We start from the raw sequence: 27,281 nt of genomic DNA, 5'->3' as shown, positions 1-27,281 counted from the left end.
GATCGGCTCAAGGGCCTGAGGAGAACTGCTACCTTGCATATGCTCTTACCACTGATGTGGTAAAGGACCCAGCACTGGGCAGGCTGCTGAAGGGCTGTGCCCCATCCCCATGTGATTCATTTGTCGAAGCCTTTTTCGTTGGGAGGAAGGCTTAAAAAAAAAAAAAAAAAAAAAAAAAAAAAAGCTGCCACCTTCTGTGAGGCTGGGAGGGCAAAGTCTTTGCTGGGCAGTTTGTCATTTCCTGCTTTCTTTGGAGAGAGGTCGTGGTGCCCTTGTTCTTGGCCTCCTCCCTTTCCCTCTAGACCTAAACCATCAAACCTCTCCACCTCTTGTTGACTGGGCTCGGGGTAGGGAAGTGTGTCGCTACCCCACCCCCTTGACACAGAACACAGCGTCCTGAATTATTTCCAGCCTGCCGGCCCTGGGAATTTGTACTTACTTTTTCTCATTTCCTCCCCTTGCACATTAGAAACATTAGAGCCCGAAAATAGTCCAAATCATAATGTTCCGCAGGCTGAATGTGGAACTGTGTTTCCCCCATAGCTGTTTTTCTCCCTCTTGCATCTTTTTTCATTCTCCATTCTTCTTTCGTATTTCTCTTCCAATTTGTATCCTGGATGGAACATTCTTTTGGGGGATGTGGGTGAACAACAGGGAGGGAGGGTTGTGAGGAATGTTTAGGGTCTGGGAGTCTTTGGTTCTCTATCGTGATCCTGTCATAGGGTCCAGGGCACAAATAGTGGAAGTGCTGTGTATAAAAAATCTACCTGTACAGCCTCTACTTATGAATGGACCCCAGGAAAGGAAATCCAAACAAAGGGAGGGTGTATGTCAGGAGAGGACACAGAACAACACGTGAGAAACAGACATCAGCTAACTAATTTATCAGTAGTAACTGAGTGCCTGCCACATTCCATGTCCCTTCCCGTGTTCTGAGAGCACTGGATGGGGACACAGATGCAGTTCTTCATTCCCTATAAGAAAGAGATGGCTTTGATTCTTGGGTGACTTAAAATACCAAGGTCCTTGTCCTTACTGAGGTAGAGTAGGTTTAGGGGGTCAGTGTACATGGCAGAGAGATCAGGCGGTAGTCAAACAAAAAAAAAAAGAAAGGATACTAGGACCATTCCAGTCTTAAAAGCACAGGAATGGCTAGGGATCGCCCCTCCCTCATATTTTTGGAGACAGAATCTTATTGTGCAAAGGTTAGCCTCAGACTCAGGATCCTCCAGCCTCTGCCCTTTTGAGAGTTAGATTACAGGCATGCACTCTAAGGGTGGGCTTGGGTCCCCTTTTTGAAGAGCTCTCTGGCATACTTTATAAACTAAAACACGGTGTGTCTCTGTTTAGGGTGGGGAGCTCCTTCGAGGTTTCTTTCCAGAGCTTCCACTTTGAACCATCTGCTTTCCTTCCTTTTCTTTACCACTATGGCCAGCCCCTCCTTCCTCTCTGCCCATCCCTGTCCCTGCAGGTGCTGGTCCTTAGCGCAGTCTTCCCCACCCTGTTTGTAAATGTTTCTCTGGTCATAATGATCTTCTTCCCTTTGCATCCTTGCTTCCTTCCTTGCCAGAACAGAGAGGGAAGGCCTCTCTGTGGCACAGGCCTCGGTGGAAGGCAGGGCCAATGCTAAGTTTTGAATGAGGAAAATGAGTTTGAGTCCCAGCTTGGCTGTTTACTGTGTGCCTGTGGCTGTTTTTCCTGTTCTGAGCATCAGGTTCTTTAGATGCTGTGGGAGTATTGTGTGGATTAAGGAATCTGTGTGATTCAACTGGTGTGCATGGAGCACAGTAGACTTTCAGAGACAGGCCTAACATGGTCTATAAAGATGGATGGGGTCCAGAAAAGGATTGCTGTATGATGGATGGTTGGTTGGATGGATGGATGGATGGATGGATGGATAGATGGGTGGGTGGATGGATGGATGAATGGATGGGTGGGTGGGTGGATGGGAAGGCTTTTCTTATGGGGCGTAGTGGGTAGATAGAGGAGCACAGCCTTATCCCCAAGGATGCCAGAGTAGCATGTAACAGTAGAGCATAAGGCCAATTAGGGACCAGTTGAGTAGAAAAATTAGGAAGGGATTCTTGAAAAGGAGCTGGCCAATAGGTATCAGTCACAAGATCTCAGGCTGACAGAGGGAAAAGAAATGGACAAGGCTTAAGATTAGCTGATTTATTAGTGTCAAGCCCCATGCTAGGGACGGCTAACCCAGAGATCAAATATATCTTCTCATGCTGAAGAAGAGGCACCAGCAAACTAATCTCCAGGACCTGCCAAATTTACACAGATGCCTGCTGCTGTGGGAGCATAGACAGGGACCTGGTTACCTAGGCTTGGGTTTGGGGAAAGGACAGGGGTCTAGCAACCCCAAAGCACAGGCTGTTTCTGAAGATACCTGTGGTGCAGGGCTGTTGGTGCTGTGGATCCATGGGAAGAAAGGCAAGAAGAGGCTGGAAGGAGGTAGTGCCTGCTTCTCACCTTGTGGCAAGGAGTCAGTAATCTACTTCAGTAACTCCAAAACCTGGTTCCTGTGGACTGGCTTAGGCCACCTGAGAAGCCTGGAGCTTCTGAATCAGGTCCAGTCTTTTCCAGGGGGCTCCTTGGCTAACCTGCATTCTCCCAGAGTCTCCACTGAGCATTCCCAGGGTAGCTTTGTGACCTAACCATTGCCACAGTTACTCAGCCCCAGTTGTAAGGGTCTACCTTCTGAAACTTCCATCCAGTAGTCCCAGCCCTGCCCCTGCCATGCCCAGAACCAGTCTCATCCTGCTCCCTTAGGACGGTCCTTCAGTGACTAGGAAGGTCATCTCATAATCCTCTCCTATCTTCTTTGCTCCAGGCAAAATCCCTGAGTTCTTTCCGTCTGTTTTCATTGATTTGGGCCTTGGCTCTCAATATGGCCTTCCTGGGACCAGCTTTTTGAACAAGAGTCTGCAACCCTTGTTCCTGTTTACACAGGCAAGAAAAAGATGTTGTGTGTGGTGGTAGGAGGTGAAGTTGCTTCCTGTAGTTCAATCTGGAAACCCTGGGCCCATCCATCCAGAGAAGAATGATGCCTTCAGAGAGCCTCATACATAAACACATGTAATTATAGGGAAGAATCTCCAGTTTGAGTATGTTGGGTCAGCTTGTTTCTGGCACCCAGGTCAGTGATGGTCTCCATCCTTCAAGGAGAAGCCTAACTCAGGAGTGTCTGTACTGTTCCAGCCTCATCTCTGGGTCCCACTGATCTTCTTAAGCACAGCTGAAATCATATCACCTTATCATGGAAAGGGGTAAAAACCACCACTCCCTGTGGTAAGGCACGAAAAGAGACATATTAATTCCATGGAGAGGTACCTCTAGTTAGAGTCCCAAGATTGCTTCTTCCTCCATGATCACATTTCATGTTCCTCAAGAAATCCCACTGTAGTGCTCTTTTGCTAAACCCCAGACCCTCTTTAGTAAACTTTTTCAAGGAAGGTCCTGGTGTGTGTGTGTGAGAGAGAGAGAGAGAGAGAGAGAGAGAGAGAGAGAGAGAGAAAGAGAGAGAGAAAGAAAGAGAGAGAGAGTGAGTGAGAGAAAGGAGTGATTTGGTAAGAGAAGTCATGAACTTTCCTGGTGGGGAGGGAAAAGGGGTGCTTTTCTGCAAGCACTACAGGTTGGCTGATTTGTCTCGTCACAAGGTAGTTGTCCTACCTGAATACTCCCTGGGAAGCTGACTTTATCAAGAGGTATCAAGAGTAGGTACAAACTCCCTGTTGGTCCTTTCTGTCCCCTCTGCTCTTTGAACTATGTGCTCATAGGCCTCATTTCTCAGTTACACTGCGATGCCAGCGAGTCACAGCCTGCTTTTTGATCACTCTGAGTTCCCAGGGGGCACATTTTACCCTCCCTGGGCTGCCTGTCAGAATCAAACATTTTAAACTCTCACTCCGAGCTGGCACAAGAGCGCCACCTACTGCTGAGCAGCCCAAGGCCCTTGTTTGGAACTGGAACTGTAGCATGTTTCCCCTCACAGTGGAAAGCTCGTAGCACAACCCAGCATGGTCCTTCCACAGGAACCCAGGTGTGGGCAGGTGGAGTGACAGAGAGGGAGGGCAAATCCTCAAGAGAAGGAGAGAAAATGAGACTGAGGGATAAGCCAGTGCCAGAGAGGAAAAGGAGGGAAAGTCAAGGCCATTAGCATGATGACTGCCAGGGAGGAGTGACAACAAAATCTGAAATATTTTGGAAGAAGGATGATGACCAAGTTAAATTAAAAGCACAATTTCTTCTGAGGCACAGACAAGTGGAAGGGGTGAAGACTTTTAAAGCACGGATGTTGCGTTATGGGGTCTTTGCATTTTTGCGATGCCCTCAAGGACAGCAGACTCTTAAAACCTTCCACATGCCAGTTCACCTCTGAGGAGCAGGTGGACTCTCCTCCCTTTCAGGAAGTTGCTTCTCATCTCTGTATCCTAACCTTTGTCAGGTTGGGTCTGGAAGCCAGGCACTTCCTTATATGTTACTCCCCCTGTATTCCCACCCAAACCCAGTTTAAAGCCGCTGAAGTTTGAGGGAAGAAGGGAAGGGGACGGGGTTTGCTCCTCTTCCTCAGTTCTGTAAGATCAAGTGTACCAGATCCCTTCAGCATAGCACCCATCTCTCCCAGAGCAGGAAGCCCAGAAGGGAGGGCTGCCTCTGCTCCATCCCCCATGGAGTCTTGTTCCCAGATGTACGAATGATTGGCTGATTTTAGGATGCGTGGGAGGACTGGGTGAGAACATCAACCAGACACTCCAGGTTTTTTGTTTTTTTTTTTTTTTTTACAGTAAAAATAATAGTTCCCATTTATTGAGTGTATCCTTATGCCAGGAACGCCATTAGTTCATCTAAATTAACTTGCCAAGGGGCTGGATCTCGGTGGATGCCTAAATTTAGTTCTGGGATAAAGTTGGGCAGTGTTTTCTCAGCTTCTCAAATAGGATTTGACCTGTTCAGTTCTATGTTTTGGGAAGTGAGAGAAGTGCATTCCCTTACTCTGTTCCTGAAAATATTTTATCAGTATTTGCGGTTTAAGTGGAAAGAATTTGGCCATTCGAAGTCAATATCCTGGGGCGGCCCAGGCTGCCTCCTGGGTTGGCTGGTTCTGCTTCTCATCTGCTTGACTGGTTGGCTGCTGGGTGACCATTCCTGCCTCACAGGAGGGCAGTGCGTTCCTGGCAGTAATCCGGGGGATTCAGTCCATCCGGGCACACAGGTTGCAAATGAAATTTTAAAAAAAGGGGGGGGGGGGGCAAAACTGTTTACTGCCCTGAAAATATTTATATGTGTAAAAGAATGGTGAAACTTTTCATCCTAGTCCTTGGTGTGAGGAGGACAAGCGTGAAGAGGAGAGGAAGGAGCTTGGGCCCCTCCAGACAGAGCTGGCCTGCAGTGCATCTGTCAAGAACAGGATGTGATTTTAGCACGAGGTTTTGCAGCCTGAGTTTCTCTAATCAGAAAGCAACTGCTCTCTGCGACTGCGGGCTTTTTCTGTCTGAGCCAAGGGAGTGGGAAGGAGCTGGCATGCCTTCCGGATCCGCTGTGCATCACACTGGGTTCGGCTCCTTCTGCACGTCATCGTTTCTATCGGCTGTACCCCAGACGTTACAGGGTCTGTGAGAAGGGGGTGGGGAGGGGAAGGAGCCTGGGGGGGGGGAGTGGAGGAAGAGACTGAGTTGGTAAGAAGTCTAAACCATTTTAATTGCTTTCGTATTGAAGATTGGGGTGAGCTTAGAGCCAACCCCTCATCCCTCCCCCAGGTCGGAAGTAAAGCAGGCCAGGCTGCATCCCTCTCCCCTCAGTTGCTCCCCTGTTGCGTTGCCTGCTCGCCCATTTGGGATCTCGTTTTGACTCCCTGGGCCTTTGCTTGGGTGACTGATTCTCCCCCTAAGGCCCTTTCCTCGTATACCTTCTTCAGCTCACCAAACCCCATTCCTAATGTTAAGTTTTACCACCTTCCCACATCTGCGCTCTGCCCGGCCCGTTCTTCTGTCAGGTTGGACCAAAGGCCCTTGTGCTATCAGCCCATAGTGTCTGTAGCTGCCAAGTGCTTCTGACATTCCATGACTTTAACAGAATAGTGAGTGTTCGTCACCCTGCTGCTCCATGACGTTGCTCTTTCATCTCAGTCTCCATTCCAGTGTCTGCGACTGGGTGAGTAATTAACAGGTGAATGAAGTCTCACGTCATATAGGGTGACCAGGTGGTTGGTCGGTGGCGCTTTCGGCTGTGGGAAATAGAAGAGCAGGCCGAAAGTGGATTAACTATCAAGGAATTGCATTATTTCATGATCTTAAATAGACAGGAGAAGCTAAGCTTCAGGGCTGATAGAGGAATCCGTGAAGTCCTCCACCTAGATCCCAGAAGATTTCTATACCACTGTTCTCCTCGGAGCTTCATCCACGCCCCAATGTGGCTATACGATGAGAGCCCAGGATCAGAGCAGCAGGCTCCGTTTGTTCCACCCAGAGGCAGTGGGATGGGGAAAGGGAAAGAGAGAGGAAGATGGTGCCTTCAGATAAAAGCTGGCCTCTCTTTCCCAGCATCCCAAAGCAAATCTCTTCTGCATTTCACTGATTTCTACTGGCTAAGATCTGTTCATCCCTGAATCGGTGAATAAGGGGAAAGAGAATCAGCATGGCTGTTTTTCACAAACCACCAAGTGTGGAATGGATGCTGGTGAGCCAATGTCCGGCACCATTCTCTGGAGGAACTTTCTTAGGGTCAGTCATGTTACATTTTCTCCTCTTCTCCCAGAGCTATAGCGATGCCTGTCTGAACACACAATACTCAGTAAACACTAGGCACCTGTGGCTCATTAAGTTTTCTTTTTTTTTTTTTAGATGTATTTATTTATTATGTATACAGCATTCTGCCTGCATGTACACTTGCACACCAGAAGAGGGCACCAGATCTCATTATAGATGGTTGTGAGCCACCATGTGGTTGCTGGGATTTGAACTCAGGACCTCTGGAAGAGCAGCCAGTGCTCTTAACCTCTGAGCCACCTCTCCAGCCCCCCTCATTAAGTTTTCATTACAAATAAATACAATTTAAAACTAGCAGCACAGTAGGTACATATATCCGTGGCAACCCTACTGGACAGTAGGATGCAGAGCCTGCCATCAAGGAAGTGTTTGCGGGACAGTTCAGCCATGTCTCTTCAGCTCTCTTAGCTGTTCGCTCACTTTTCTCTCTGTGAGACAGTCTACTCCTTTCTATATTATTTGTTTGCACATTAACTGATCCTGTTAACACACACATGCACACACATACACACCCACTCTTCATTCTAGAATGTCAGTGTAATTCTTTTTTTTTTTTTTTTCTGGTTCTAGGGATCCAATTCAGGGTCTCTAGAATGGTAGGCAAGCATGTACCATTGAGCCAAACCCTTCCCCATGTTATTCTTTCTGTGAATTCCAAAGCTGTTGAAGTCCTCTTTTAATCCAGAATGCCCTTCCTTGCTCTGAACTGTTTTCTCTTCAGATGCTAATCACAGTTACTTTGGAGGCCTTGCCCTATTGATTCAAATCTGTATCATCTCTGGGTCTGCTTCTAGTTAGTAATACTAAAAATAATAATAGCCACTTTTCTTTGATTCTGGATCAAAGATTCTGCCTGAGAATGACATACTATAGAAGCCCTTGATGCGGTCCTCTTCCTGTAGCTGCTGTGAGGGTAGAACCCAGGAGAGGGTTAGGTTACCAGCGGATCATCTTGACCTTGTTAAACTTTGGTATAGGCTTTGCTGTGGGTAGGTCCACTTCCAGCTTCTCACTGGCCCCGGGTACATTCCCATTCTGAAGCTTTGGCTTTTCCCTGTAGGATGGATGGGCTTTCTGGGACCCAGCTGAATCAGACATGTGAACTCCATCTTTCTGTTCAGCTTGCAGTAAACCTTACCTCCTATTTACCTTCTGTTGGTTGGACTTTTGGGAGTCTTGTCCTCGATTTAGGATTTGGCAAGAACCTGTATGAAGTCACAGTAAAAATTATTAGGAACTCTCTCTATAGCTCCCTTCTATAGCCTGTCATCTAAATCCCAGGTACCTTGCCAGCCCTGAATATTATCGCTATTTTTAACACTCACCAAGACCATTGTCACCTTCCTGGAGATGTGGCTCGTGGGTAGAGTGCTTGCCTAATTCATTTAATCTCCTGCGTCACAACAGGACTGTTGCTGTTTTCTGTTAAATTCCTGCCTATCTGTTCCACACTCTGGAAAATAGCACACAGAGAGAGCTAAGGTAAATGGGAGACTTCCAGTGTCTATTCCTTCTTTAAGAATTGTCAGTCTATGCTGCTGGTTGATGGTCGGGCTGAGTCAAATAGGGATTCCCTTATCACTGACATGCCACAGCCCACATAAACTTGTTGAATAAAAATGCCAGCCCATCAGAATCCCTCCTTCTGACTCTAAGTCTCAAGGGCAGGGCCTTGGAAGCTGTAGATTTTAAGAAAACCTTTCAGATAGTTCTTAATTAAGGCTATGCTTATGAACTATTGAGGCAGGCGCTAAAGAAATTTAGAGGAAACATTTGTCAGGAGCAGCTGCTCTGGTTAAAGAAGATACCAGGAGAAACTGAGACTTGAGTATAGAAGGAAGGGAGTAGTCTGGAGATTTGGGGTTGGTGCGCTTTGCTAGGGAAAGATGTGAGCAACAGTCTGGAAGGCAGATGCGCACGGTGGATATGCTTGCATGGCAGTGAATAAATTGATTTGGCTAGAAAGGATATTGGGTGTGGAACAGTGCCATGAAATGGTGGGTAAGGCAGGTTTGTAGGAAGCACTGAGAAGACTGTTTTGCTTTGCAGATTAGAAAGAGTCAGTTGTTGGGGGGGGGTTGTTTTTTGACTGAGAGATGTCCCGCTAAGAGCAGGGTTTTCAGGCTAAACCTGGTTCAGGCAGGTGGCTTGGCATAAGAATAGAGGGGGAAAGACTAGTAGGTAATTGCAGTAATCCAGGTAGGAGAGGCTGAGATGTGAGTAGCAGAAGCACTGGAACTAAAAGGCCTGGGATGGGAACTCTAGAGAAGGTGAGGGGATGATAGAAAAGTTATGGTAGTTTGGCAAGTGGGCAGGACACCAGGGAGATGTTCCTGTTGTATCTACAGATGTGATGTATTCATAGTGAATCCGTAGATATCCCATTATTTCTGTGTGCACCTAGAGGATAACTGAAGAGTTGCTTAAATACATGGATCTCGGCATCAGGCAAACCTAGATCTGAGTCTTTAGATTTCTAGAAAGATCTTTCTATCTCCCTGTTCTTCATAAAGTTTCTAGCACTCTTATCCAGAGTTTGGCCATGAGTCTCAGCATATCCTTTGGTACTCTGGTGGGTGGAGTCTTTCAGAGCCCCCTGTGGAAGATTCCTGCCCTGTTCCGTGTCTTCCCCTACTTTCGATGTCTATCCTGTTTGCCCTTCTGAGTGAGGTTTCAGTCTCTTCCCTAGGGTCCTCCTTATTGTTTAACTTCTTTAGGACTATAGATTTTAGTATGTTTATCCTATATTATATGGCTAATAGCCACTTATAAGTAAATATATACCATATGTGTCTTTCTGCTTCTGGGTTACCTCGCTCAGGATGATCTTTTCTAGTTCCTACCATTTGCCTGCAAATTTCATGATTTCCTTGTTTTTAATTGCTGAGTAGTATTCCATTGTGTAAATGTGCCACACTTTCTGTATCCATTCCTCCATTGAGGGACATCTAGGTTGTTTCCAGATTCTGGCTATTACAAATAAAGCTGCTATGAACATGGTTGAGCAGATGTCCTTATTGAATGGTGGAACATCTTTTGGGTATATGCCTAGGAGTGGTATAGCTGGATCTTGAGGTAGCAAGAACTGGAGGGATAGGAACTCCACAAGGAGACCAATAGAGCCAAAAAACCTGGGCCCAGGGGTACCTGCAGAGATCAATACTCCAACCAAGGACCATGCATGAAGAGAACCTAGACCCCCTTGCTCAGAAGAAGCCCATAGGCTGCTCAGTTTCTAAGTGGGATCCCTAGTAAGGGGTACAGGGGCTGTCTCTGACATGAACTCACTCAGTGGCCAGCTCTTTGATCACCATCCCCTGGGGGGAGTGTAGCCTTGTCAGGCCATAGAAGAAGATGATGCAGCCAGTCCTAATGAGACCTGATAGGATAGGGTCAGATAAAAGAGGAAGCGGTCCTTCCCTATCAGGGAACTAGGGATAGGGCATAAGGGGAGAAGAGGGAGGGTGGTAGTACTGGGAGGAGATGAGAGAGGGAGCTACAGCAGGGATACAAAGTGAATAAATTATAATAAGTAAGTAAGTAAGTAAATAAATATGCTAGAAAGAAGTCGTCTCTTTGAGCTTTTACAAGGTTTGAGATCATGTGTATGAATCCCATTGTGTGGCTCCTGGCACAGAACTATTTTTGTCAGTTATCTGAGAAGTTACAGATAGAGGACATCCCGGACATTGCATGAGCATGTTGGTTCAGAAGGACATTAGAGTCTAAATATATCTCCATCACTTCTAAGCTGTGTGATCTTAGGCAGTTGACTTCACTTCTTCCTGTGGTCATCTCAGATCTGTGGGAAGCTGATTCAGGAACCCCTGAAGATACCCAGATCTTGGGATGTGCAAATTCCTTGTGATAAATGACATAATAATGACATGTAACCTACAGACACCTCCCAGGATATTTTAAGTTGTCTCTAGAGTCCTTATTATTCCTAACACAGTGGATACGTTATATAAATATTTATTATATTGCATTATTTAGGGAATAATGACTTGAAAAAATCTGTGCATTTAGTATACTTGCATATATATATATGCAAGTATATATAATCACAGTTAATAAGTCCCCAGATCTGAAATCCTCAGCTATGAAGAACCAACCATACTAAGTTCTTATCACGAGAAAACACAGCTTACAGTGCCTTCTTTGTAACAACATTCATGTGAGAATTGCTTGAGACAAACTGTGGAAGCTCAGTCTTTACAGTGATAACAGTAAAAGTTTGAAGGATACAAAAGGAAGCCATGAGAGGACAGCCAGGGAAGTGGAGGGCAACTGTGGAAAAGCCAGCGGACTTGGCAAATTCCCAAAATTAGAATGTTTCTTCATGTCCATCATGCTGAGACCAGGTATGAAACGTGAGAAAAGAAAGTTCGGGTATAAGAAAACCTTGTTTTCCATAAAACAATCTGCTAGTGGGTGCCAGGAAAGAAGGGGGAGCCAGGCAGATGGCCTGCGGCTGAAAAGAAGGCCAGCCAGGTCATGTCAGGAAAACAGACACGTCGCATCCATTTTCAAGGAAAATAAACTGATGTAATACAGACTTGGGAAGGAGGAGGCACCTGACTTTCCTTTTGTGGGTTCAGACTCAAGCAAGCAGCAAGAACTCAAGGAGGAAGCGGAGGGAGGGAAACAAGGTTAGCAGAGGGGAGGGAGCATAGTTCTGAGAGCTTGGGAGGAGAAGGAGGCACTGGGTGAGACTGTTTGCTGTCTGCACCTAAGTTAAGAGCAGAAACACAAACTAAGCCTCTTACATTTGACTCTTTTCTGTCACGTAGATGTGCACCTCTGGATCAGTTCATTAAATCCTCCGAGCCTTAGCCTTTCTCTTCTGTAAAATGGAGATGATGGTCCTGGATATTAATAATGGAGAGAGAATGAGGACATCACTGGGAGGGTTAAGTAAATTAGTATATGTAAAATGCTTAGGACAATACCCAGCACATAGAGAATGCTTTTAAAAAATAGTAACTGTTGAGACTATTTTTCCTACTGTTATTGCTGTTATGTGGCAAAATCGAAAGTGAGAAAGAGGGCCAGAGAACCAGAAGATGAGGAGAAAGTATTGTACTATTGTCAACTTATTCTGGCTTTAACAATGCAGCTTAACAGCTGCCCAGGGAGCCTTAGTCTCTTCCAAACATTCCGACTCATAAACTCATGGCTCTGATCTACTAAGAATGGCATAAGATGAGAAGTGTCGCTTGCCACCAGGCAATCCTTTCAGAAACCCGGTCCAGCCGCCCGGCTCAAGAACGGGGAGATAGGTTCAGCCCTGACAACTGCAAGTGTGGACACGCTCACTAACTCAGTGCCCCACGGGAACTCAGATATCTTGTAACACTTGACAGAACTGCGAAAAACACGTTCCTTACAAAAGTCACCACATTCAAGGAGACCCAAGGTTTGGTGTCCACCTTAATACATATGCTGTTCTTTTGCAGTTATTCCCAATCCAGGTGCAGCTTTTCAGTCAGGGAGTATCTTCACGTTTCACCAAGATTCAATAACATGCTGGCTTGAAGCATCTTTATTTGTTGTCATGGAAACGGGTGCTAGCTGGAGGTTAGATTACTATGCAGAAGAAGGAAAGAATTTTTCTCACAGTGGACATTTGTTTGTGTTATAGAGAAACCAGGACTGTTTCAATTGCGAACAGCAGTGATGTTGTTGGACCTGGGTGCTAAGGTTTATGGATTTGGAGTTGAGGGAAATGTGCCATGGGATCAACAGGACATCTGCAGACATAACCCGATTGGTAACACTGGCATCCTGGCTGATTAATGAACAAACAGAGATGCTGTCCCCTAGATAGCCAGCTGGGCTCTCCTCCCTGGAGCAGACAGGGCTTATGACAAGGGGAAAGCAGCTTCCTTTATGCCATAGGTGACCGTCTGTAGGCAGCCATGCCACCAGCATAATGGAAAACAGGCAGGGCTAAGGACACCTTCAATAGACGTTTATCACCACGACAGCCTGTCAGGCTGCGTCTCTGCCTCCGTCAAGATCAGTGTAATGATGGTTTAATGATGTTCTCTTCAGTGATCACCCAAACCGCCTCCCCACCCCCACACACTCCTAGTCTGGAGGATTGGATAAAGGAATCAGTACAGGAAAGGTGACTGACTACACTGACCACAGGGGGAGTTCTTGAAGCCTAGAAACTAGGTCCACATTTTGGGGTCCTTAATATTCTCTCTCTTCCCTCTTTGCCTCCCTCCCTCCTCCTACCTCATCCTCTACTTGCTCCTTCTCTCGTTAGATAATCAGGAGGCTTAATCCCAGGAGAGTGGACAATAGAAAGCCAGGGTTGAAGGATCTTAAGAACCCTGAGCAAGAACACACACATAAGGACTGCGTTTTCTGTTTGCACAAGAGCGTGTGGCCCTGGGGCAGTCTCTGGGAAAGCAGAATGGTGAAGTCAGGGGATCTGCCTGGTTCCCGTGTGCGTGTGCCTGTGGAGCCTCACATCTCCTATCTGAGATCCCTCTGCCACCTTATTTTAGAGTCAAATCCATGGCTTGTGCTCAGAAAATGCGTGTTGAGCTATTTCTATATCCAAGATAAACTAATTCCGAAAAGGATGACAAGGGGAAAAAATGGTGTTTTAATAGGCATCTCTCCTGAGTGGGGAAAAAAAATGGCTACAGACTGAAGGGAGTCAGACTCTATAGTAAAGGAGCAAGGCTGTGGCAGGGAGGTCGGGGAAGTGGGGATTTGGATGCTTCCTTTCGAGGTAGGAGACAGGGAGATTAGATGAGGCACAGGTCTTGGCCTTAAAATACTGTCTCTGTGGTCAGGCCTTGTAGGGCAGTAGAAAGACACTAGATTCCCAGTATGTTGGCGGAGGGGCTCTGAGTCTTGTGTAGACAGACACACCCACAGGGTCCCTGCCCGAGTAGAGGCTGGTGCCGCTGGGCTGCTCTCTGAAGAGGCCTGCGGCTGCTCTATGAGTGTTTCTCGGATGGGTGGGTTATGCGTGTTTTGTACATGTATGAACTGCAGGTGTAGGTCCCACTAGCCCACGGTGGCTTTGCGGCATGAACTTGCAGCTTTACGCCCAGGCCTTTCACCTGTTGTTTTGTTTTAAGTGAAAATATTTGGGGAGTAGGTTAGAGTGTACTCATTATGTGAATTCAAAAATCCATACGTAGTCGAGCGGTGGGGGCACGTGCCTTTGATCCCAGCACTCTGGGAGGCAGAGGCAGGTGGGTCTCTGTGAGTTCCAGGCCACGTTGGTCTCCGTGGTTGAGCTCCAGGACAGCCAGGGCTACACAGAAAAACTCTGTCTTGCAACAACGACAAGTCCACATGTATACAGCTTTCAACCAGGCTTTTCCAACCCATCATTTTATTTGAGTGTCCCCGGTAGCCTAAGATTTAAGTAGTATAAATTGGTATTCCTATTTTACAGATTAAACACACACACACACACACACACACACACACACACACACACAGCTGAGGTTCAGACCCTTGATGCAACTTGGCAGAGTTCATGCAGCAGCCTGTAATTTGTATTCTCTGCTCTGTGTACTGTAGTGCAAGATTTTATTTTATAATAAAATTGACCTGAGGCTTGTTTCCCAGACCTACGGAGATGTACCCACCGGAGGCTGTCGAGCCTCACAGGGCGCAGCTTTCCCGGATGAATCATTGCAGGGATGAGGCTGCATCCCTGAATGTACTAGGACTTGCATACCCCGCCAAAGGAAACCCACTGGCTATTTTTTGTTCTTTTTAATCAGCTCATCCAGGCTGAGGGTGTCTTATTTTGTAACGTAATCTATAATTAGAGAGTGTACAACACCAACAATAGTCAGGTGGTTTGAAAGTTAGAAGATGACATCAATTGCTTTTGCTAAATGAAGAAAAATAAACAGGTTTTTACTTAATATCCCTACTCTATGAAATAGTTATGCTTCATTAAAAACAGAACAGAACAATAATAACCTCTTAGCTCCCCCCATCTTTTAAAAAATGGAAAGTCTTGTGTTTATTTTTCTAATTTGCATTTAAATAGATTCTTTTTAACATTGACTATTTATGGAGAACCAGATTTGTGTATTTTTACTGAAGTTAGCTAGCATAAAAAATTACTTAGCCTAGTTAAAACAAAACAAAACAAAAACTCAAGTAGCTTCCATATAACATCTTTCTTAATAAGACAAAGAAAACTGTGTAGTCTTCAGACTGAGAGATAATTGTATTATTTAGACATGACCCTTCCTCCTGGGAGGATTTTTGTTGTATTTATATTATACTTTGTTGAATGTAACATTTGTAGTTTTTCAAAAAGTAGAGGTGAGGGATATAAAAAATCCAAAGCTACTGCAGAGATACTTTCTTTTTCCTTTTTCCTCCTTTACATCTTTAGGTCAGTCTGGCTCAAGTGTCTTCCACATAGCCAGATTCAAATGGATCAAATTATAAATGGTCCTGGCTTGAGGCTAGAATAACTTAGGAAGGTTTTTCTTTTCTAGACATTAACAACCCTAGACCATGGCTGACTGCCATCCTTCCTCTCTCTCCTGCTCCCTTCCTCCTTCCCTCCTTTCTTTATTCTTCTCCTTCCTTTATTCCTTCGAGCATTTATTGAGAGATGTACTACTGTTCAAGCAGATATCCCCAGGCATCTGTGATCCTTCCCGATGGTGTGGCCATAGGGAGGTGATACCTGGGTATTGGCAAACAAATGGCTCCAAGCACCTTTCCTTGGCTTTTTTTTTTTTTTTTTTTTTTTTTTTTTTTTCATGGCGTTTGCAGCCTCTCAGAGCCTGGCTAACAGTTACTCAGTAAATGTACAGGGCAGGGTAATGATTTCTAGAATTTGGCTTCACTTTTCTGAGCCTGCTCTGTTACATGATGGTAGCACCCATGTGACAGTGTTTGAGGGCACAATAAGACACATGCAATGCATGCAATTGGACATTTGACCTTGAACTTGAAATTACCTGAGAAATGTGGTGGCCGAGACTAAGGAGCCGCTTTTCTCTGGCTATAAAACACGGCCAGTTTTCTTACTACATTCCTTGGTTCAGTCGCTAGAAATATGAGCAATGGCAATGAACATACATTCTAACTCAGAAGATCCCATGAAACTAACTATTTTTTGAATGGAAAAAGTATGGTTTTTATGGGCTTCAAAAACCATTTAAGCCGGGATGCTCACTTCCCATTCTAGGAATCACTATCCCTTGCAAATCAGATTATGTAATATATTATAGATCAGAATACATGATGTAATGTATTATATAATAAGTTATATACGTGTTCCAACCAAATTTTTTTAAACTTTTACGAGTCAGAACATGTATTTACATGAGTCCATCATCTAGTTCCTAGAACATGCTGTTTCTTGCCTCTTAACCTCACTTTGCTCTCCACCTTGCTTGGCCTGTGTCCAGCTCTCCTCTCTCTCCAGCCCAGCAGGGACCTGGCGCCCAGCAGTGTAATCACTGTGATGCTGCACCTACCTCATCTGCCTATTTGTATGTATCTAAATAAGTTATTCAACAGAAAGTACAAGGTCACCTCTGGGCTGCTGAGATAGCCAAGAAAGGACACAGGGTGAATGCTGTCCTCACAAGTTCCGAAAACTTCAGCCATTTCAAATGTTCATTGACTTCATTAATTCTGCTGTGAATAAGGAAGGGGATGAGAAATTATTTCCAAATGAGGTTTGGAGGAAGAATTTTAAGGATAAAAAACAAAACAAAACAAAACAAAACAGAATCCTCTAAGCTCTAGCACTTTTCTTCCTTTTCCTTTCATTCTTTATGATAACTAGCGGTTGGAGGCACTCTGGTCAGTTGCCTGCACTGTGGGGCTGGCTAAGGCTGATAGACTCAGTCGGCACAACACAGATGGCGACTCAGCCTGCCTAGGAGCCCCCCATCTGAAATAAACCCTCTGCTACTTGAGTACTTCTGGTGGGAGGGTCTGCAGATTACAAGCTAATGTTCTTCATGTTCAGGCCTGAGTTACAGCCCTGATGTCTCTCTCTAGACCCCCAGACACACAGATCTAGTTGCCCACAGGATATACCTGCTTGAAATTCCCCTATACCTCTCAAATACAGGACATGCTAAATATAGCCCGCTATTTCTGCACAGCCTCGGTTTCTTATCCTCATCCTTCAACAGCACCCATGGCAGTACTCGAGATTGCAGGGACCAGTATGCCATCCATGGCTGGTCTCTCTAGCTCTTTCTCACCCTCTCCTCTCTGAGTGGTAATGCATCCTTGGGAGGGCCTGCCCAAAGTGGTTCTCAGACCTGCCTTCTTCTCTGATTCTAGTGCTGTTCCAGGCCCTCACCTGGGTCTGCGTTAGTGTGCGACCTCCCTAAGTATGCCCCCTGGCTGGCTCTCCCTAGTACACATCTCAAGCTGCTGCCACGGCTCATTCGGACTTTCTAGCACAACTCAGGACCCTCCCCACGCCTTGCTACCGGTCTGTGGTCCGCATCCCTAAAGCGCATGCTCTTCATGGTCACTCTGTGTACCTGCCTTCCCAGCTGCATGACATGCGGTGGTGCCCCAATTTCCACCCTGTATCACCACCCTCATTTGGCCGGGTCACGCAGCCTGCTGGCCTTCACCAACCTGGTTCCTGTCTTCTGGGCTCCTCCTTTCTGGGGAATGTAGTGTTGTTTGTCCTCTGTTAGCATCTCATATTAACCTCTATCATATTCACAGCCTTTAGAGTTGTGGTTGAAGTTATAAATATGTATGTATGTGTATATATGTAAGTATGTCTATATATATATATATGTACACACACGCATGAAACAATAATAGTTCTAGAAGAAGATAGGAATTTTGGAGAAGATGTTGGGAAGACATGGGAGAAGTAGGAGGGGAAGAGAGGGATGTTAACAAGGAAAATGTGTTGTACTCATATATGAAATTCTCATAATAAATACATTCTCAAAACAAACAAACAGAGTCTGCGTCCACATCAGCTTTCTACACTTTATAAAAGCTACCTAATTTCAAGAACCACATTTTTGGCTTGTTTGGCCCTCCGTCGCCTTGGACCTGGCAGGTACCCCATACGTACTAGTTGAACTTGCCTGGAAAAGCAAGCTTACTTTTCTGCGTCAGGAGAAGAGCTAGCACAGGAAAGCTGGTGCAGCCTTCATGCCCCTGTCTCAGGGCTCATGTGGTCCTCTCAGCACCCTGGGAGTGGCTGTAACTCCCCTACACACACCCACACACCTGAGCTTGTAAACATGGAGCACCTGGCCCAAGACAAATAGTCTTCTTCATGGCTGCTGCTCGCACTCTTCCTAGCTGTCTCACCTGACTGCTCTGGGCAGCAAACTACACAAATCCTAACTTAAACTGGGGTGAAAAAAATAGAGAGGCTTGTCTCCTCAGGTCCTCAAGAAGTCCAGAAACAAGATGGAGCTCAGATCCGGCTCAGTCAGGTCCTCTGACCTTTTGCTGCAGCTGCCCTGACACTCTACCCTTTCCTTTCCATTGGCTTTTAGAGATGACTGCAGCAATGCAAGATCAGTGACATGTGGGACAGTGTCAAAGAAGAGAAACTGTACCTAAAGAGCTGTTCCCCAGACGATTCTAGCAAACTTCCTCCCATTTCTGTAACATCTTGTATTGTTTCCAAGACAGACTGAATGGTTGGGAAAAAGGGTTCTCTTAGAGCTGGCATCTTGAAGAGATAGGACCTTCCTGGAATTGGGGTTCTGAACAGTCCCCTTCTGTATGTGGGCCGCCTGGGGAAGACAGGGCTACCTAAATGAATGAGCGAGGCCTCTCAGCTTTCTCTCTCAGTGCCTGTCCTCAAAGCAGGTGTGGAACCTTCCTGGGGCATGATAAAGGATTTACAAAGGGTCAGTAGTTACCTTTGAACAATAAACACCACCACCCCATCCCCTCAGTTTTCTCCCTCATCTTCTCTTTTCCCCAAGGCTCAGAAAGTTTCCTGTAGATTTTTATGCTTAAAAAACAAACAAACAAACAAACAAAAAGGAGAAAAATAAAAAGAGGATTCTCCTGTGAAAGGAGACTGTTTTATCCACCTGACAGTAGCCACCCTGACTACCTGGGAAACGGACAGAGGGCTTTATTATTTCTGTAGCTTTGAATGTTTTGTCCTGCTTGACCAATGACCTTTCTCACCGCTCTGTCCCTTCTCCCCTCTAGATGTTTGACTGGATAAGCCACAACAAGGAGTTATTTCTTCAGAGCCACACGGAGATCGGAGTCAGCTACCAGCATGCAGTAGACCTCCAGACACAGCACAATCACTTTGCTATGAACTCCATGGTGAGTGGAAAGGCCGTTCTCAGCATGCCCCTGGGACAGGACAAGAAAGGACCAGGACGAAGACGAGGGTGGAGCAGATGAGTTAGAACAAGGGACACTGACCATACAGATACTTCCTCAGTCCCTTTGCTAGAGTGGGGACCTGTGCAGGGCACTGGGCCACCCAGCTGTTCCTATAGCAGATCATGACTCCACTTCACGCTATGAAAGGAATGTCCTTGGGGGTATAGGAGGCATTAGCTCAGCACAAGACCAAAAAGGCAGGCGAGTCACTAGTTCCACTTCACTGACTTCACTGACATTTTTTTGGTCCATAGCATGTATGAGTCACTGAGCAGGGTTGGAGAAGGGCCTCAAGCTATGGTGTACTGGGAAGTGTTGAGTGACTTGTGGCTGCTTATAGTGAGAAGGAGAGCCCTATGGGACACATGATTGCTGCCTTCAAATATTTAAATGCTGATTTGGAGAGAAGGGAGAAGAATTGTTTTATGTTGGTCTAGAAGGCAGAAGTTTCCAGAGGATGGTGGTTTGTGGAGTTGGAAGTACGTGGCTTTCAGGGAGGGGTGGGGTGCGGTGGGAGTGGGCATGCGTGATGGGAGGGTTCAAGTAGGTATGATGTAAGAGAAGACCATTTACTCTCAATGTGGCCCCCGGGAAGGTACCTGCTTGTTTTAGCTCCTTCGTCTATGAGATAGAAGTCATAACTATCTTAGAAAGTCGCTTAGGTAATTGATGGGTTAATTAGAAAGCCATTTGTTTGGAGTGTGGTAAGTCGTCAGCAAATGCTGATGTTGTGGTAGATGAGGAAGTCTAATCTGGATGACGTGTTCCCTCAGAAACCTGTGTTTGAGGGTACTATGTTGTCTGTGTGACTGTTCCAAGGCTTCCTCTTGAAATCTTTTCTGTCCTTAAACCTTCTTACATTTTGAACTCATGGGGCTAAGAATGTGTCCACCAAAGATATCCTCCTTTGAGCTCTTCCTCCTTGGCTCTGTTGGTCCAGCAGCTCTGCCATTTCCCGTGTATCGGAAAACCTAAGGTGCTCTTACCATTCTGCAGCTTTGCAGCTGGGAGTAGGGGGAAAAAAACCAGACACCTAGAAGATGGTAGGGGCCAATAGGGACAAGATTTTCATAGTCAGCCAACCAACCAACATGTTTTAAATATGCTTTGTAGTGGACTAAACACGCTAAAGAAGAAATGTTTACACCTTTTAGCTGTTCGCTGTCAGCTTGCAGAGCTGAAACTCAGTCACAGTGGAGCTTGGTTTGTGCAGCGCCAGATATGCTAAGTTAACTAAGGGCTTTAAAACCTCAGTGGCTGAAAGCAAGAGTCGAGTTTCTTGCTCCTGGCATACATTCTTCGCTCCCTGGCACACAGTAGGCTCATCACAGGCACTAGGGACAGTCAGGAGCAGCCACCATCTCAGAGGCTGCCAGTTGTTGAGCCAAAGTGTGAACCCAAACACAGCTGGCTGTGAGAAGTGACATGTCCCTTCCTGCTCCACTGGCCAGTTTTCAGGCATGTTTCAGGGGCCAGCATCAATCGCAGTAGCTTCAAGGGGGCAGGGTCATGTTGCCTCAGAGAGGGTAAGGCTGATTGGGAACCACCATAATAACAAGTATAGGGAGCCATCAACGGCTGTTAGGTGGAGATGGACACTGTGAGGTTTGCACAGAAAGACCACGCAGAACACAAGGCTGTGAAGCCAGGAAGGAAAACCGACATGATTGTGTGATTGTGTGTTTGGGCCACAACACAGTCTTGTGTCCTCATCTAAATGTAAAGACTCCTTCCCTCCCAGCTACAATTATTTCTCATCCCAGATTCAGTCCCACAGGGACAAAGTAATTGATCTCAGGTGATTAGGCTGTGAACTCAAATCTAGTCAAGTCTGATTATCTGTGTGCCTTGTGGATTTCCCCTGATGACATTCACAAATTCTGTGTCAGAATTTTCACATCGCCCAACTGCCTGGCCTGGCAGCAGTCAGACTCATTTTAATAAGCAACAAAGACAAACATAATTAGGGAGGTAAGGCTGCCACCATCCTCCTTGGAGCCCATGCATTAGGAAGGTAGACAGAAAGCGCCTTTGGCTTTGAATTACCTGCACTACTGCTCTCCCCAGCTAGTGTGGCTAACTACAAGTTAATGGCACACTGAAAACCTTTACTCTGACAAATTTACTGTGTAAGTCATTTTCAGGACAAAAATGTGGGAAGAAACATTGAGGAGAAACGTCTTCTGGAACTGGGAGAGGAAAGCTTTTAATACCAATAGCCAATTAGTGTGAAGCAATCCGTCTGCAGCCTCCCTTAGCTCCTCATGGAATGCGCCAGCAGCAAGCAGCGGCGAGGCATCTGTAGTCTTATTAGGCTGGATCTCCTCTTGGGCTGCTGGGTAAGGGAAGGGGAACCCCAGGATCCTGTGGCCAAATTGCATGGGCATCCATGCTTCCTAAACACAGCTCAGTGCCCTTGTTTCCCGGGAAGTTTACAGGTCTGTTATTAAAAGGAGCTTCCTACAAAGAGGGATGGCAGCGGTCCAAACAGGTGAATGGAGAGAATTACAGGCTTTTTCCCTGGCCTCAGTGATGAATGATGCTGCCAAGAAACAGATGAATGCCAGCAGCTACTCACTACTCCATCCAATGACTACGGGAATGATCAGTTCTTCAGGGAGAGTGGGGGAAAGGGACAGGAATATGGATGGTTCTGCAAATTCATTGAGGCATTTCAGTCTCTGTTCTTGGAAATCACACACACACACACACACACACACCTGTACATATAAATGGTTTTGTAGCATATTCCATTTCAAGCTGCAGATGAGTCCTTTATTGTTTAATCTTGTTTTTAATACTGAATTAGACCACTGATTCTTGTTTTGGGGAAGGTCGGAGAGCCCTATCATGTAAAAACTAAGCTTGTGGGTTCCTCCTCCCCAGAGGAACATATACAGGAAACTTTAAAAAAAATTTTTTTTAAGAGAAACAATGCAGTACTAGCTCTCGACACTCAATGTCTCCAATCTCAGAGCTCACAAACGTGATTGATTTTTTTTTTTTTTAAATCACAGAACAAGTAATTGAGAGTCAGGCGTCATGCTGGATACGGGGCCTGTTGTGGTAAACAAACACGGAGAAGGCTGTGTCCCACAGAGTTACACAAGAGGGGCAGATGTTAATTGTATAACCTCACCAATAAATATGTAATTACAAACCAATGGTCTCATGTCGCAGAGCAAGGAATACTGCAACAAGCATAGAAGAGGCAGGGCTGCATTCAGGAGTGGGGATCAGGTGCCTTTTTCATTAGCCATCAGCATTGGCTTGACAAGTCTATGGTTCACTCACTGATAATCCTGAATAGCATCCAAATTAACTGGTGTACATTAAGTCCTAGATCTATCAAACTGTATATGAAATCATCCACTCATGAGTTACCCATTTATGTTTTACTTGATGTCCACTGTTTACATACTGATTAAATATATAATTCCAGCCAAGGCAATAGCTACTGAATGTATTAGTTGCCTAAGAATTTTATAGCAAACACTACAACCAGTGTGCCTTAAGTGTCAGACATTTTAAAAACTAGGGATGTGCCTCCGAGGTAGGGCACTTGCAGAGCATGGTCAAGGTCCAGGATTCTACCCTCCCAGCACTGCCACAACAAAACAAAAAGATCAGAAATGTGGTACCTCACAGTACTGGCTGTGGGGACACAAAGCAAAGTGCCAGGAGACTGAGTTCTCCGAGCCTCTCTCAGTGTCTTGCCCAAACATGGTGTTTCTGTTCGGGTGCTCTCACATAGTGTCTTCTTTGAGGGGGCACACACTCCTGTGTGTCCCTGTGTGTGTCTGTGTGTCTCTGTGTCCTGATCTCTTGGTTTTATAAGACACAGATTGGATTGGTCAGGGCCCCACACTAATAGCTCCATTTTCAATTAACTACTTCCTGAACAACAGCCTTTCTAAATGGCATTCTTAGATGCTGGGGCCCACAGCTTCAACATGGGGATGTGGGGTTAGTTTAGTACATACAACATAACTGCATAAGTCCTGGGAGGAAAATCAGAAACAGTATGTATACTATACACCAACAAAAGCAGAAGAAAAAAGACAAAAGTGGTTAATCTTTAGATTTCTCTTATTGCATGATTTTTTTTCAAGTCTTACAGGGGAATTCTGTTCTTCTGATCAATAATAATAATGACTCACCTACCAAACTCAGTAGGAAAATATCCTTTGTTTCCCTACACTGCCTCAGAAAGCCAGGTCGCCTGAGCTCTCTGCAGCCTTTCTATTTCTTAATTTTGCCTTAATTTTGTTGGTGAATTCTCCATCCCCTGAGTGTGGCCTTCTCTGCTGAGACCAAGGGCAGCTGGACTAAGTCAGGGCCTGGTCTACATAGAACAATCATGTAGCCTTCCACGTAAGGTTTTTCCTAAGACAGGCCCTCACAGGAGCATGTGTAAACCTAACACAGCCTTACTTACACTTTTAACTAGCTAATTCTTTGGGAAGAAATGAGTTGCCATTGGCTCCTGTCTGGAGTTGTAGAATATGAATCGGTATTCATTTTCTGTTGTTAGGATGGCTAGGAGGGCTGTACATCTGAGCAGGGGGAAGCCTTTCTGTGGTCACGTGTCCTACAGCAGCTTCAATGCTATTCATTCACTCAGCAGAGGCGAACATTGCATTTGGTGGTATGTAAATCAAGCCGCTCAAAAACTGTCTACGGTGGTCTCTCTGTTTTGAGAGAAAGTTACAAATGACAACCCGGAGGGAAAGCAATTCTCTGCTGAGAGAGAGAGAGAGAGAGAGAGAGAGAGAGAGAGAGAGAGAGAGAGAGTCTAGGCAGGTGACATCTTCTCTGCACCCAGACAGATTGCTGCGCAGTGCCCTGTCATTACTGATCCGTGGAGGCCTCAGATCAGAATGCTACTGCACTTCCCACAGTGGCAGAACTTCCAGATGTGGGTGGAAACACATGCGGACACACACACATGCAGACACATGTCTGCACGCACATGAGCACGTATATACACATTAGTGTAAGTGTGAATAGCACCCACCTTTGTCGTCCTAGAGGAAGAGCAGGAAGAGCAGGATGAAAAGGGAAAGGGGCAAATGTTGTAAGCGTTTTTAGAAGTTACAATCATGTAGAGATCTGGGTAAAAATGCATATTTATTTTCTTCTCCTCTTCCTGCTCTGGAAAATCATAATCTCTGGGAGTGGGTCCTGGGAATGTTTTTACAGGTTCCCCAAATAATTTATATTCACGTCACAATGAGAAAACTCTTGTTCTGTAACTTACATGTATAAAATATCTACTCATAAAAAAAAAAAACAAAACAAAACAATTCAAGCCCCAAAAGGCTTCCCGTGTGATAACTCAAGGAACTCTGTGAACCTAGTCCTGTCGAAACTAAAGAAAATTATTTTAAAATGGTAGTTAGAGTCTCTGGAAATAATCTAAAATTCATTAAAAAAATAAATACAAAGAAAACAAAATAAACAGAAAATACAAAAACCGGATAAGAATAGTATCCATGGTATTTGAATCAAGGTCCCCTCTCTCCTCTGCCGGCCCAGTTCAGTATGATGAAAACCATTCCATACTGCTTGCACCTAGGATTGCAGGCCCTCTTACCTGCAGTTCTTGGATAAAGGACTGTCTTCCCAGGTAGGACAATTCTAATTTCCTGGCCTTCCCCAAGCCACCTGACTGAGGTTTGGTTATGGGAGAGTATGGCCTACAGGTGTAAAGCTATTCTTCTTCAAAGCCCTCACTCAGGGAACAGCAGCTGTGCCATGGGGGCAATGCTGTGAGACTATTAGGGGCTCTCTGTTATGGGAATATGTTTTTGTTTTAATCCCAGGTGTGGGATATGGGGTTGCTGCAGATTATTCACAGCAGTTGACAGTGATTTACCTCATGCTCTAGCAGGGGCATGATTTTGCCAGCTGCGGATAGTTTCAGCAAGTGGGTAGCATTTGTGATTCTGGGGACCCTTGAGAGGCTATGTAAATGCTAGAGCCCTGAAAGGTGGCTGCTGCTGGTGCTGGTTGTTGTTGCAGTTTGTCAAGTGGTTATATGCAAAGAGATGAGAAGAAATTAGATATCCTATGAAGATCAAATTTGCTCCAAGGAACTTGAAGCCAGAAGTAGGAAAAACTTCCTAGTCAGCAGGGAGTAATCTAATGATAACAACACCCCCTCCCCCCTCTTTTTTTTCTTTTTCTCCTACCTAGCATTGGAGTGTTGTAGGATGAGATAAGGGTGGAAAGGGGTAGAAGAGAGTAAGGAACCCACAAAGCAGCCATCGCCAGCGACAGCTCCCCTTGCTGGGAGAGATGGGCCATGAAGGCGTGAGGTCACTCACCCCATTCCCAGAAGAGAAGTTAGCTCCTAAAGTGGAGTGCCACCAAGCAAAACCTACCCCTGCCTCCAGCCACCACTCTAGAGCCATGAATGGCGCAGAGACTTGACTGTGTGTAGAAACTTATGATTCAAAACCAAGTCCCAAATCTTTCCCCAAAGGAACTGACTTCATCTACAACAGAGATTATAGACATTTAAGGTAATAGAGCTTTTTAAAGTGCCCTTGGGAGAATCTTGTAAAAGGCAAGGATTGGAGATTTAGATTAAACTTTAGACCTGATAGTTTACCTGAAAAAAAAAATGGGGAAATAAAAATCACAAGGGAATTCTTTACGCTAAAAACAAGTGATCCCATAAAATAATTTGAGTTTTCCATAATGGACAGACAGTACTTGTAAAAGTTGATTATCTAACTATAAAGGACAAGATGTGAACATATTTCCTTTCCTTCCTTCTCTTACATGATTTTAAAAGCAATTGTATAAAATAATATGTATATGTAATGTTGGACCTATAACATGGAAATGTAATAAATTTACTAAGGAGGTAAATTTATGGCTAAAGATCTGCATTGCCAACAGAAAGCCAAATGAAACATTTCCAGGTAGTAACTGAAATCCACAGGAACAAATGAAAACATGCAGAACTGATAAGTAAAGATGCTAATATAACACAAGCTATAACATATATTAGCTTTTCTATCTCAGTGTCAGTAGACATGCAATTACAAAAAGTGATAATTATGGCAATCTGGTGTTGAGTTTGAAGCATTTATGAATGTAATATATACAGGAACAATACGTAGGAAAAGGGAATAAAGCTCTCTCCAGGAAAAAAATTTTTATGTTCACTGAATTAAATAGTATATATCAGAAGATGATTCTGATAAGGTATCTTCTTAGGTAATTAGGAGCATAAGTTAAAAATAGTGAAAAATCAATCAGTAAAGATATTAAAATGCTACATTAGAAAATATTCTATTAGTGCAGAGTGTAGGAGGAATAGAGATGTAGGAAGAAATGTGTGACATATAGAGAATAGTGAAATGGCAAATGTAAGCTCAGCTATGTCAGTAATGACATTAGGAGCTGGTGAGGTGACTCAGTATAGCTTGCTGGGCTAAGATGAAGACCGAGGTTTAGATCTTCAGCACCATGTAAAAAGCTGGGCATTTTGGTGAGCACAGGTAATTCCAGCACCGAGAAGGCATAGACAAGTGCATTGCTGGAACTCCCTGAATGGCTGGTCTAGCCAAATTGGTGATCTCTAGGGTAAGTGAGAGACTCTACCTCAAACAATACAGTGGAGAGAAACTGAGGAAGACATCTTTGGCACACCCATGTGCTTATGTGCCAGCATGCACATGTGCACATATATTCAGACAACATATACACCCAAAAATAACTGCGCTGAACTGAGGGTGCAGAATCAAACAAAGGTGCAGGCTGTCAGGTTTTTGAAAAGCCAAGATCTAAGCGTGTTCTTTCTACAGGAGCTACACTTGAGATTCAGAGATGCGCAGGGATTGAACAGACAAGGATGGCAAAGCATCCATCAGGAGTAATACCTGCTCCTTGCTGACGAGAGTAAGGGCGACCTGCTTTTCCGGGGATTACACCTGGCTTCCTTAGGCGGGCCTGCCGGAGAACCTGGATTGCAAACTACTGAATGTGGTGCCAGGCAGCCCTTTTCTTACCGGTCAAGTTCAACAGGATGCGATGTTTGTATCTCTACAAACAGCCTTGTGGGTGGAATTTCCCTTCCTGGCCCACTCAGTAGGAGGAATAGGTTTTATTTTCTAACCAGCCCCT

At 45.2% G+C, this 27,281-nt stretch overlaps 1 protein-coding gene across 30 annotated transcripts in view; it reads left to right on the top strand.

The window, feature by feature from the left end:
* Kalrn (kalirin RhoGEF kinase) overlaps nucleotides 1-27,281 on the top strand; it is a 582,551-nt gene that overhangs the window by 215,520 nt on the left and 339,750 nt on the right. For all 30 annotated transcript variants that reach the window (XM_060370291.1, XM_060370285.1, XM_060370286.1 and 27 more), the window contains exon 6: nucleotides 18,957-19,079. In XM_060370291.1, coding sequence (XP_060226274.1) covers nucleotides 18,957-19,079 — 123 coding nt within the window. The remainder of the gene's footprint in view (nucleotides 1-18,956; nucleotides 19,080-27,281) is intronic.

Source organism: Meriones unguiculatus, chromosome 17, assembly GCF_030254825.1.
Source record: "Meriones unguiculatus strain TT.TT164.6M chromosome 17, Bangor_MerUng_6.1, whole genome shotgun sequence".
In the NCBI taxonomy this organism is placed as follows: Eukaryota; Metazoa; Chordata; class Mammalia; order Rodentia; family Muridae; genus Meriones; species Meriones unguiculatus.
Note: the sequence above shows the minus strand (reverse complement) of the source record. Positions and strands in the feature narration are given on the sequence as shown.